This window comes from Atta colombica, unplaced genomic scaffold (genome assembly GCF_001594045.1).
Source record: "Atta colombica isolate Treedump-2 unplaced genomic scaffold, Acol1.0 scaffold42, whole genome shotgun sequence".
In the NCBI taxonomy this organism is placed as follows: domain Eukaryota; kingdom Metazoa; phylum Arthropoda; class Insecta; order Hymenoptera; family Formicidae; genus Atta; species Atta colombica.
Window position 1 is genome coordinate 170,767 of NW_017259531.1, and position 12,979 is coordinate 183,745.

A 12,979-nucleotide genomic window follows, 5' to 3' on the forward strand; every position below is an offset into this window, starting at 1 on the left:
AATTAGATTATATTGTTGAATTTTATTTACTCACTCGTGTATCCAACTGGACAAGGATTCGGAGGAGTACAGTAAGCCGGTAAAGGATTTTCCGCCTTTTCGTCCTTGAGTTCTTTCAGACTAAATTGAATTCTATGTCTATTATAACCCTTGTCGTTATTATTTTTATTATTGTCGAACCGTTGGTGACTCCAGAGCGTACTGTGTTGTAAATACTCCTGATCTCGTATACTTGGATTTGGGTTCAAAGTGTCCATGTTATCGTAATCGGCCGGCAATTCCATCGGCAATTCCTTGGCTTTCTCCTCCTGATATTCCAAGTACGAATCGGGCGCACTCACAAATTCATTTCCCACTTGATCGATCAATTCTTGCAAAAAATTGTCGGTCCATAAATCCTCCTCCTGGATACATCCAAATAGTGGATTACATTCTCTTTTGACATCCTGCAAAAAATGGATGAATTAAAAAAAATAAGCAGGAATTTACTTCGCGATGTTACGTACTATCTTCGAAATCAACAATTGTTTTTGAAATTGCTTAATTCTTTCCTACATATTTATCTTTTTTCTTTCATATTTATTTGTTTCAATTCCTATGAGGAATAAACAATACATTATAAATCAAAAAAAAGTTTTTTCAAAAAATTAGTATTGTATTTTCTTCTAATTCGATTTAATTATGACACACACACACACACACACACACACACACACACACACACACACACACATATATATATATATAAGCTGACATGAGCTTTGTTTATATGTACCAGGATTTGAAAGAGAAAAAGTGAATTTTCAGAAACTTTTAAATTTAATCAATTCCTGATTTCGAAGATTAAATATTTCATTTCGCAGAAGGAAATTCCTCTCGATTCAATTTAATTCATCTATTTTTTATACTTGTAAAGCTGTTGATTTTCATAATTACCTTCATTAAAGGCAAGTAAATATTCGACCGTGCAGCAACAGCAATCAAAAGGAGCAGAATGCAGTAGAGCATAATAATCAATGCGTGCATCTGCAGAATAGCACAAAAGGTTCTTTTTTTTACAATTTGTTATTTTTTCACTACAACATTCTAGTAAGCAAAATATTAGCAGTCTGTTGGCAGTTTGCCTATATATAGTAGATACTAGATACAAACGAAATAGTGCAGCAGATTGACATCAGCTACGTCCATAAGCGTTCTGCCAACAGAATCTGCTAACATAATTTTATTATTGGTAAATTGGCTTACCAAGAAACCAAGAAGCAGAATTTATTACCATTTTGTAATTATTAATAATTTATTATTTATATAGAACATATTATTTTATCTATAATATAGAACATATTATTAAATAATATGTTCTATATTATGTTTAAATAATTACAAAATGACAAATTTTATTCAATTTCTGCTGATAAAATTTTTTGACAAAAAAACAAATACTTAACAACATTTATTGTTGACAGATTTGTCTATGTAACAAATCTGATACCGATCATAATTTGATAATCTTCTAAAAAATTTATTAACATCTTGTATAAAGAAAAAGAGTTATTATAATACACATCAATATAATTAGAACAATATAGCTCTTTTTTTAAATATAATTACTATTATAACGAATTCTGATAAAAATTTTCATAATTTAGATTTTCTTAGAGCACATTCGCGAATCATTTAATTGTTTAAATGTTTTAAAAAGCAGTATGGGAATATTTCAATTTTCCGCGAGTGTAACGTGTATAACTCACCATAATCAGCGACAAACGGTACGTTACGGAGAAAATCGACGATACAGACCGAAGAGAAGATTCTGGAGAAGAGGTATCGCACACCTGCAGTTTTTCACTGCACACACGCTTTTCCTCTCCTCATCGTCGTCATTGACGGTCGCGACGAGCGCCGTTCGCGGTCTCAGCGAGTACCAGAGTATTGATTTACCTTTTTCCATTATTTCACCCTTTATGATCCTGTCCCGACAACGTGCTCGCCGTTCACCCACCATCCTCTCCGTTCAACATTCAACTCATATTCGTAAAATCGAGCTACTATTAAAGGTCAATATTCAAGGTTCGACGGAGCTGCCGTAACCAATATGCGTCTAATAATATAGAATTGAGAATGGGGGAATCTTTTCGGTAAATAGATGAATGTAGAAGACTAATGAATAAGACTTGCGATGTTTTTAACTATACCGAAACGCGTATATACATCAAATCTTACTTAAAAGAATAAGTTAGAAAAAATTGAACATAATAGTTTTATTGTTTCATATTATTATACAAGTTAAACATCTTTATCAATTAATCAACAATCAATTACATATACAATCTCTTTAAAATCTGTAATTATTCCAAAATATTTAAAATTTTGATTAATAATTTGTTTAATAATTTGATTAAATTTAAAAAATATAAATTTAACAGGTATAAAGATCATTCAATTAATGTGCTAATTCCATTGATTGTATATTCTTTTTTCTTATTAATAGATATTATTCGATATTATAGTATTGTTTGAATTTGCACGCATTTAAGCTCACAACTTATATAATCTTTGTAATTTTTCTTAACACTGAATTATCCAATTACTTTAGATAACTGTATATCGGTTATTTGCTTATCTAAATTGCATTCATAAGCAACGGTTGCCTGCAAATGTGATTTGTGTGCAGGACACGTCGTTTGGATAACGATATTAAAGCTCGTATAGTCTCAAAGTCCTGTCGAGAGGCTATAAAGTATCTAAAGTACGAGGTAGTTTTGTTTCGCGAACATGAAGCTCGAGAGTTAACATCATAAAAATGTAATTTCTTTTTGCTATGACGTCCTCCAAGAATTGTGAATAATTTTATTTCCCTGAAACTACATTGCACGTTTTCACACACACACACACACACACACACACACACACACACACACACACACACACACACACACACACACACACACACATTAATCATTACAGTATTATTATGCAAAGTAAAAAATATTTTCCTAATGTATATTGTTATATTAAATGTATTTAAACGAAAATAATAAAATTGGAAATATAAATAATAAAGTTTACAAAAAATTATTCATAGACTTTCTACATTTTAGAATTATTATACTTCTTTTTCCTACAATCTATCGTTTTGTGTCGTAAAAATAAAATCGACGAAAATAAAAAAATCCAAATTTGATAAAAGTTCGATGAAGTAGCATAGTGGTGATTGTTTGTCAAGCCGGTACTTTCATTAAGCGTACCAGTTACAGGAGGGTTAAAATAGAAAGTGTAGTGGCGTAGGGATGAAAGATCAAAAGATTCTTCCCCCTTGTTATGATCGTATATAAACCATTCATTAGTTGTTGTCGTGCATTGCGTTTTAGCAACTCAATTTACAGAATCAAATTCTCGTTTCGTCTTCATCTCACCACGCTAAGATTGATTACGATTTGTCACTTTAACGTGACTCATAACATTTTTAATTGTTTTTTGTAATACTGTTTTAGATGTTTTGATAATATCACTATTCTTTATAACATATAATGTAATTAGCTATAAAATGATAATATCTTTTGAGAAGAAATGTGAGAAGATATATACAGAAAGTTAATTATTTTATCTATTTATATTGATTGAAAATTTCTCCTTTATATAAAATTATTTAAAAAAATGGCAAGTTGAAATAATTTTTGCCTGCTATATGTATACATAAGAAGTATTTTGCTCATCCTCTATTATATATTTATTTAATAATTAAAAACAAAATCCTTTTCGATTGTCCTGAAAAAAATTTTGGCAATTCAAGTTTTTTTCGCTATTGTAAAAAAATTTTTTTTCCAAGTTATGTTAGTTTATATATGTAATGTAATATTATTTTGAAGCAGTGAACAAATATATCACAACAATTTATTCGATATGTTCCCAAGGGAAGGAGTGAAATGAGAACGTTCTTGAAGCTCGTAATGATTTTCTAGCTCAGCATCCATCCGGCTTGTCTTATAATTCCCCGTTCGAATAAAAGTTCTTGTGTCTATTCGATTGTGTCGGCTTTCGATGCCAAAGATTCCTTTGCGCTTAAACTGGATTACATTCACATTAAACAGCATTCGACATACAATAAATCAGAGAATGCTCCGACTTCCATTCAGTCAGACAAGTTGAATTTATTTCTTTTTATGTACGTATATGATATAACGCTGTTCTATACATATTAGATTACAAAATTGATAATGTAATTGGAAATAGAATTATGTCAAACAACCAAACATGTTTATTGTTGGCACGATATTTTATACTTATGATCAATCAATGATGGAGATTCCTATATTCATGCTTTTTGATATTCTTTCGATATACAGAGATATTGTACGATGTGTTTAGATTTCCGGATATATTAATTCCGATATTGTATATCCGATATTATTTACCATGGGATAAAATGTTGCTTGAAATAATCGCGATAGTAAATTGATGTAATTTTACATAAGTAATTGAGTAAGAATTATAGCAGCGTCACATGAATTATAATTTGTTACTATTATATTCACACTATTCACATAATTTTTAAAATCAACAAGCAATTAATAATATAAGCAGAGTGATGGCTGAAAAAGATGTATGAGATAAATATATAATACATAATTGCTGCTTTAAGAAATGAACTTAGAGAAATTATAATTTTAAGATATTGTTTACATCGTTAACGGAGTCGTATGTTTAATTAAGCCGATATAAAAATTTATTTATAATATATTTTTTATAATATATTTATAATAAAAATATTTTTAAACACCTGATTGTTTATAACTACATAAATTGAATGAATGAATGAAATTGTCAGTCGCATTAAGAGCCTTATATAGATAAAAACACTATTTTTATATAAATAAATAAATAAATGAAATGAGTAAAAAGATAGATATGTAAAAAAATATTATATCAATATTTAAATATTGTATTAATATAATAATTAAGTGCTGTTATAACAAAATTTGATATCATCAATTTTGCTGAACGGAAGAGATGAATGTTCCAGGATATATCTGAGGGATTTCTCTCTCTCCCTTTCTCTCTCTCTCTCTCTCTCTCTCTCTCTCTCTCTCTCTCTCTCTCTTTCTCTCTGCTGCGTGCGTAGTCAGCGTGGAGCTGTTACGCTCAGTGTCTCGACGCGGCGTCACAAGTATTGATCTTTGTAGAGAGCCACTACGTGAATGGGTTATGGCTGTCTCGTACTATTCCGCAGATTTTCGTACAATTCTCTCTTCGTCATACACGTTCACCATCTCCTTGTGATCCCGATTTCCCTCTTAGCCGAAAGCTTTTTGTATTTCGCTGCTCTCGTCACGTCATGCCACGATATCCATTCCCGCGTGTCACGCATAACGTAGATACTGTACTTATATTTGTCGTACACTATATTACAGATATTGGTTTCAGCTTGCATGTAAAAGTACAAATAACTCTCTTTTTTATTAAAAAGTAAAAAAGTAATATCAAAGAGCTCATTTTGATGAAGAATACAATTTTGCTCATCTGAAAAGATAATATTTTTCTTCTTGTCAAAAAAGAAGTATTCGCGCGACAGAATATAAAATTAACTTTGTAATTCTTATGAAAAGATTTTATAACTTTTTATAAGGAATAAAGATTTTCTACTTCTTAATGTAAATCATGGAAAAATTTTAACTTTCCAGTAGTGTCTTTATTTTCAAAATCAGATTTTCTAATTATTTTAGAGAGTTATAGTTTATCTGTAACTCTCTAAAATAATTAGATTAAGCAATAAATTAACTTGATGCATTTTTACATAATTTTTTCTTGCTCTTTACGCATCTGTCTAAAGGTAGAATATTATATGTATCATTTTTAATATAATGCATTAACGTATCTAGCGAGTCCTAGCGAGACATTTTGTCGTCGCAATGGCAATGGCAATGGAGATAATAAAGTTAAGTAGTTTAAATAAATTGTTCTCGTATAATATTGCGTTGCCAATATAGTGTTAGTATAATTGCATCTATAAGTCGACATCATTATATATGGTATTAATAAATACGAAATACCTTGCTTATTACAAGAAAGAATATTAATCATATTTTTATGAATGTAAAGCCGTGAATATAGGAAATACAGTTAATTGATATAATCTTTAATTGCATCCATCTTCAAGAAGAAAGATAACATTGACTGTGCATTTCTAGGTTGTATACGTTGTTAAATATCATTAAATATCATTCGGAATGTTTATTCAAAGAATGATGTATAGATGTTGTTTGATACGCAGATAAAATTGTTATATATTTTTTAAATATATTTAAATTCTATTTTTATCTGTTTCTTTCTTTTCCTTTTTCTTTTTTATTAATTAATTTTATCATGACAAAAAATCAATTGTATACATCTAAGAATGAGCAGGCATTACCGGTAATAAAAGACATATGTTTTACATTTCCTTATTTCCTAAATTATTTAATTTAATATTCAATAAATGGTGGCACAGCAAAATATAAAGTGCAATTTTATTTGTACGTAAAATATAAATTATCAAAGAATAATTTTTTGCTACGTTATACAAGTAAAATTTATTTATCATAAAAAAAATATATAAAATTATATTAATTTCTTCATAACGTTCAGTCTATTTATATATTTTAGATAAAACCATGTGAATGTGCGAGCCAAGATATAGTATTCGATTTAAAGAAATATGATCCCTATTTTGACAAGATTCGAGCACTTTTTGTGCCTAGTCTGGAATATAGATTCCAGTCTTTGTTGGAGAAGTTCGTGTATAATACAAATTCTCGATGGGCTAAGCAGTTTCCATGTTTCAAGAAATTCATGGGTATGATAATTATGTGGAAGGATCTTCTGAATAGAGTCGTTGAATATGATATCAGCACAATGGAAGAAATTATGAAAAATACTATCAAACGCTTGATAAAGGATGATTTGATCACCTGTTTTCTGGATTCTGTTATTTTGCATCATAGATTGAAAAAAGTTTGCCGGGAGTTAGATACATTGGGCATCGAAGACAATATTTTAAAAAACTTGAATGTGTGGAACTTAATCAATGAGCAAGACTATTTAGATCGCAATTGCTTCATGTATGTTATTATGTGTGTAATATAATGTACAATATATAAAACAAAATATTTCGTAAGTATCGATGGTTAAATGAAATTCATCAAAACATTGTCTTAACTTTAATAAAATATTATTCCTTCATTAACATTTATTGAAGATGCTTTACTTATCGATTATCACTTAAAATTACACCAAATTTTATTTACTAGGAATTTCAATACTACTATTTCAATGGATTGTAACATGAATTTAAATACAGTACCTTACAATACAAAACGATCAATCAAGTGTAAAAAAATTGTCAAACCATTAGCAAAAAAGATTTGTGATAGAAGTATCGAACACATACAATCAAAATATCGAAAACATCGGATACTTCAAACATCGGCTTTAAATCAAAATTTTCTGCAACATAAAGAAGATAATTCCAATTATTATTCTACTTACGTTGCAACTGGATCAACTAGGCAAAATGATTATAGTACTGATAAGATAAATAAAAATAAATCTTTTAATGAGAAATCGTGCCAAAATACCAAATCAAAGAAGATATGGAATGATTTGAAATTGAAGATAATTATTCATAAAGTACAAATAGAAGATCATGAATATTCGACGTTCTCGAGCGTTAATATCACTCGTTTATCTTTGCCTTGTAAACCGAGCAATTTAATTAGACGAATTTCTGAAGCTGATCCTTCTTTAACCGAATCTTGCTTGATAGTGATGAAGCGAAAATTCGAAGATAGCATATATAATGTTTGCTCGTGTCTCAATAGTGTTATAGAAAAATTAAATATCAAATTGACAAAAACGCTATGTCTTAATTGCGAAATATATTCTGAATATATCAGTTTCAAGTTAAAAGCCCTCAATATAAAAAAACATCTTTTCGTTGCGAGAGTACCGATTTGTCAGAATGTCCATAAATGGTTTTATGGTATGGTTCAAGAAGATTTCTCTATTTTGTCCTCAAAGTCAAGTACTGAACTTAACAAATTAAAATGTTTTACACAATGTAAAGATAATTGTACGAATTTCAATGATGCACATGCACATGTTACACACGAAAAAGCTGAAAAACTCGACACATGCTATTCACAATCAGATGAAGCAGATCGAAGGTTTATAAAAAACATAGTGATAGATATAGCGCGAAAAAAAACAGAAAATAATAATGAGAATAGTTCGAGATATGTTGAAAATTTTGTAAACTTCTCTTGTAATGATCCTTGCGAAGATAATGTTGAAGAAATATATCATGTGACGTCATGCGTTGATAATTCTGTTGAAAGAAATCGAGAATACTCTACAATTTTTAATTCGATGGATATCAATTATGACGATGATGTAAAAGAGTATAGAAAAGAGGTTATCGAATCGAGTAATTTAATTATAAGGAATGGTATATCCACGCAATTAGTAAATAATGCAAACTGCACATGTTCGTTATACGAAAACTTTATAGAAACAAACAATGAAATTGAAGACATTTTTAGCAACAAAGATTTGGACAGTTTCTCGCAGACCACAGGCACTAACGAATGCACTAACGATTGTTTGTCGAATGAAAAATCAAATTTAGAAAACGAAATTTGTAATAATTGTAATGAATGTAGTAATACATTATTTATACAAAATTCCGAATATAATAATGCAAATTGTACATGTGTATTATACGAAAATTTTATCGAAACAAACAGTGAAATTGAAGGTACTTTTAATAAAATAAAAACAAACAAAGATATGGATAATATTTCGCAAATCACAGGCATCAACGAACACAATTGTTTGTCGAACCAAAAGTCGAATTCAAAAATCGAATTGGAAAATAAAATATATACAAATACTAATAGATGTGCAAATACTAATAGATGTAGTATTACATCATTCGTACAAAATTCAGAGTATGATAAACAATTAGTAGAATTAAACTATAATCGTTTCTCGAACAATATTAATAGAATCGATAAACACTTCGATGCACAGGAAGATGATAGTTTGTTAAATTCGACAAAAGTAGAAATTGGATGTAACTCATGTTGTTCTTGCAATGATTTTATAGATATCACAGATAATATTTTAAGAACAAATATTTGTGATTTTGAAATATCTCAAAATAATTTTGCAGCAACAGCTCCAAGCACGGACTATTCCAAAATAGTGCAGGTATCGTCCAGGAGCAATAATTCGCTAACAATTTCGATTCAAATGCCTAGATCAAAGATATCGAAAGAATTATCGAAAGAAATCAATGCAGATACATTTTATCCACGAATAGTTTGGTTGACATCTGAAAATGATAAAAAGATACCTAAGAAGGAAACAAGCGATGGATGCAGTGAAATAGCAGCAAATCTTTCTACGCATACTTTAATTGTTTCCAAAAAAAGAAATCAATTTTTTCCTGATATAAATAAGGAAATTTTAGATGTAAAAGATGGAACACAAAATTTTGTTACATCATCAGAAAGATTTTCCGTGTCGAAAGGAAGATTCCGAATCTCCAATGGAGATTCAAGAAGTTCCGATGTCTCGACAGGAGAATATCTACGTTCAAAAAATCATTCGACATCCAATGCATCGCTATATTGTCGTTCATTCGTAACGATAAGTGAATTTGCGACGAGCGACAGGCGAGATAAATTCCAAAAATCAATGCTTCGCGGGCGCAGGTGCATTACATCAGCGAACGGTATTCATAACATAACTTCGACAACAATCAAACACAGAACAGCATCTCGTAGATATCCAAATAATTATTCTAGGGAAATACGACCACAAATGGTATTCGCGATAACAAAGTTTCGCAATTCCATCGACAAATCTATCGATAGAATAAAGCGTTTGATTCGTGAAAAGCTGAAAAGAATATTGTTTAACAATAAAATAAGTAATAATAATAAAATGACTAAAACTTTTTGGAAAACTAAAGAATCTTCTGAAGGTACTAGAAAGAAAGAAACAAGTGACAAATGTGTAAGATAGATATACTTTTAAATAGAAATATTTTAATTATTGATTGATATTAATGTTTTGTTGAATTCAATATTTTTGAATTGTTTCTGGCTTTGGAAATTAAAAATGTGCAACTATAATTTTTTAAATGAACTTTTCTTCAATTTATTATCTATTCTTCTTTGTAGGATTACAGTATAACTTCATGCTCAACTTGCTATGATTGCTGCAAGCAAAGCTATACCACATCTACTTGTAAATCTTCAAATGTATCTTTATCAATTAGTAGGACAAAGGAAAAAAAAAGGTGTCAAGAGAACATAAAGTTTTATGACCACAAATTGGAAAATGATAACAATGAGGCCTTATTAAGCTTCCGTTCGATTAAACCTTCTCTGCAGTCTTACGATTTGTTAACTTCTACAACTGAAGACATAGAAAAGCAAAAATTAAATAGAAATAATCCAATACAATATGATAAAAAGGAAAAAATTGGCAATATTATGAATTACATCAGAAACTCTCATCAATATGACTTGAAAAATTCGGAAACAAGTGTAACAATTTCTTTGCAATCGACCAAAGCGTTTCTTACGGACAATGATTCGAAATATTTTGGACATACCACATATAAACATCAAGAAAAGACATATGATAATAAGCGAATTTGTAAGCAAATGCAAGATCATCGTAAAAATGATCAGATGCGGTACAAGTATGAACAATGCAGGATCAGAAACAAAAAAAAATATCGAGATGTACCAATTAAATATTCTAACGTCAATAGCAATGAAGTTATTAAAACATTGTCATCACATTCTTGGAGGAAAAATGCTAGAAATACATATAAACGACTTTACAATATATCGAAACTAAATAAAGTAAAGAGATTTGTATGTTCATGTTCAAGAAAGAATAAACAAATATTGGAGAAAGATATATCCAATCATTCCAATGATAGTTTACGATCTAACGCTAATCTACGCAAGAGACATGCCTTCGCGATTTTAACTAATACCTGCAATGATTACATAGACGATCTCGATTTAAACTTCAAGTTGAGATTGTTGCGATATGTAGAATTATGCAAAAGCATCAAACGTTCATTAATAAGAACATTACAATCGGACGATACTTATGAAATTAGCACGGTATCAATTTCTGATAGCGATTTGTGAAAGTTTGATATATTATGATGTTATTTCATATTGATAACGCGAAAAACGCTATAAAATAGTGTTAATATGTCACATAATAATATTTTTAATGTGATTTGATAGCTCTTTAATAATAATAACATCCTTAAAGTTATTGGAATTTTCTTTGTTTAGCGTTGTTTTCCATAAATTTATTTTTATATAAATTAAAAATTATAATAGCACTTGAGATAACTACTAAATGTGTTAAATATGTTAATATGTTAATACGCTAAGACAAAAGTATTGTAACAATTACAAAATACAAAAAACTGTCTTATGTCGATACACTGTCTATACGACAAATTTGTTTTACATGACTTCTATCTTAAACATGGCAATGATATAAATGGCGAGAGATATATTGCTCAATATTTTAAATAAAAACTTTGCGTTATTGATTGTTTTGTAAATTTTAAAAAGAATTAAAATAAATTAAGAACGTTAAAATCAATGTTTTTACCTTCTACCTGAAAAAAATTTAGAAAGTTTTTACTTAGTAAAATCACCACGAACAATAAACTTGCCGACAAATCTATTCTCTTTTATGGATTAAGTATTCTCACGGTTGTTGATATGTCAGAATGATAGTGAAATCCAAGTTATTTAGGGCGTCCGACTTCGAAGAGAAGATAAAGTATACCCCAACCATTGAGAACAGCAGCATCCATCTCCTCTGGGCAGATCGATATTTCCTGGCAACCACCGCACCGAAAAGGGTCTCTACCCTCGATTGCTCTGTTTGTAACAATGCAAGCTACCGAATCTGAAGGAAGAATTTTCGATATATTTCGATTTATTTCTTAATCATTAACATATTATCATAAATAATTTGATTAAAAGTAACTGAAATCTTAGATATATTGAAACGTAATCTTAATGACTGTTTATGCTGACAAAATTTCGAGAGTTTCGTTATTTATATCAATCAGTTATGATATGATTATCAACTTTAACAAAGAAATTGTATTGCTATTTAAATAAAAAAATTAAAAGAATTTTTTTATTTGCAACTTTAGATAACACAATGAATTAAAGAGACAAGGAATATGTCGCAAAAACTCCAATTTTATTATGTATGTAATTATAATATTTAATTAAAGTAAGAAAATCATCTTCAATCGTTGTAATTCGTCGTTTATCGTTAAAAGATTTAACGATAAAATTAACGATAAAATCTACATTGGCTAAAGAAATTAAAATTATAATTATAAACTTTCCGAATGTAAGTTTTAATATAGTTAAATTAAAAAAAAAAAAAAATCATCTTTTCACATAATTTTCTATAAACTTTAAAAAATTATAAACATGTATTTTGAGCTTTTAAAATAAATAAGAAAATTGATTAATAATGCAACTCTGTATAAGAATTTATCCTTTTATTTATATTTATATTAAAAAAATCAATTGAAAAACTAGTGGCAACTAATCACTTTACTCAAATATATATTTGCCCTTTAAAAGAACAAATTCCCTAAATAACATAACGGAATCTCAACATACCGATAACGCGTATATTAATACATCCGGTTAATCAATCTTAACGCCGTTACGATCATTTCTTTTCTGTGCGTGCCGTTTTGTGTTGCAAAACTTTCGGCCGGGGTGCATAGGAAGCTCCGCCTGGGGTCGATCTAAAGGGGGTTGCAACCGGTGATGATTGGCTAGTGATATCGATGCGTCGTTCCTGAGGAACCAATCGCATCGCTGCTGAGAGACGCGCTGACGCCGTGGCCAGAAGTCAACTTCGT

At 29.4% G+C, this 12,979-nt stretch overlaps 3 protein-coding genes across 4 annotated transcripts in view; 2 read left to right on the top strand and 1 right to left on the bottom strand.

Moving 5' to 3' along the window:
• LOC108691221 overlaps nucleotides 1-1,968 on the bottom strand; it is a 3,277-nt gene extending 1,309 nt beyond the window's left edge. The window contains exons 1-3 of one of the 2 annotated variants that reach the window (XM_018198893.1): nucleotides 1,749-1,968; nucleotides 937-1,026; nucleotides 35-404 (exon numbers count right to left, since the gene is read on the bottom strand). In XM_018198893.1, coding sequence (XP_018054382.1) covers nucleotides 35-404; nucleotides 937-1,026; nucleotides 1,749-1,751 — 463 coding nt within the window. In that variant the 5' untranslated portion in view covers nucleotides 1,752-1,968. Of the gene's footprint in view, nucleotides 1-34; nucleotides 447-936; nucleotides 1,027-1,748 lie in introns of both variants that reach the window. The other variant, XM_018198892.1, reaches the window with a different exon arrangement.
• A 4,392-nt stretch (nucleotides 1,969-6,360) lies between these two features.
• LOC108691207 lies at nucleotides 6,361-7,119 on the top strand. Its single transcript, XM_018198870.1, has 2 exons — nucleotides 6,361-6,408; nucleotides 6,640-7,119. Exons 1-2 carry the CDS (start codon nucleotides 6,361-6,363, stop codon nucleotides 7,117-7,119), a joined length of 528 nt encoding a protein of 175 aa, XP_018054359.1.
• A 198-nt stretch (nucleotides 7,120-7,317) lies between these two features.
• On the top strand, nucleotides 7,318-11,210 carry LOC108691208 (uncharacterized protein MAL13P1.304-like). Its single transcript, XM_018198871.1, has 2 exons — nucleotides 7,318-10,053; nucleotides 10,221-11,210. The coding sequence occupies exons 1-2, from the start codon at nucleotides 7,318-7,320 to the stop codon at nucleotides 11,208-11,210; spliced, it is 3,726 nt and encodes a 1,241-aa protein (XP_018054360.1).
• The last annotated feature ends 1,769 nt before the right edge of the window (nucleotides 11,211-12,979 follow it).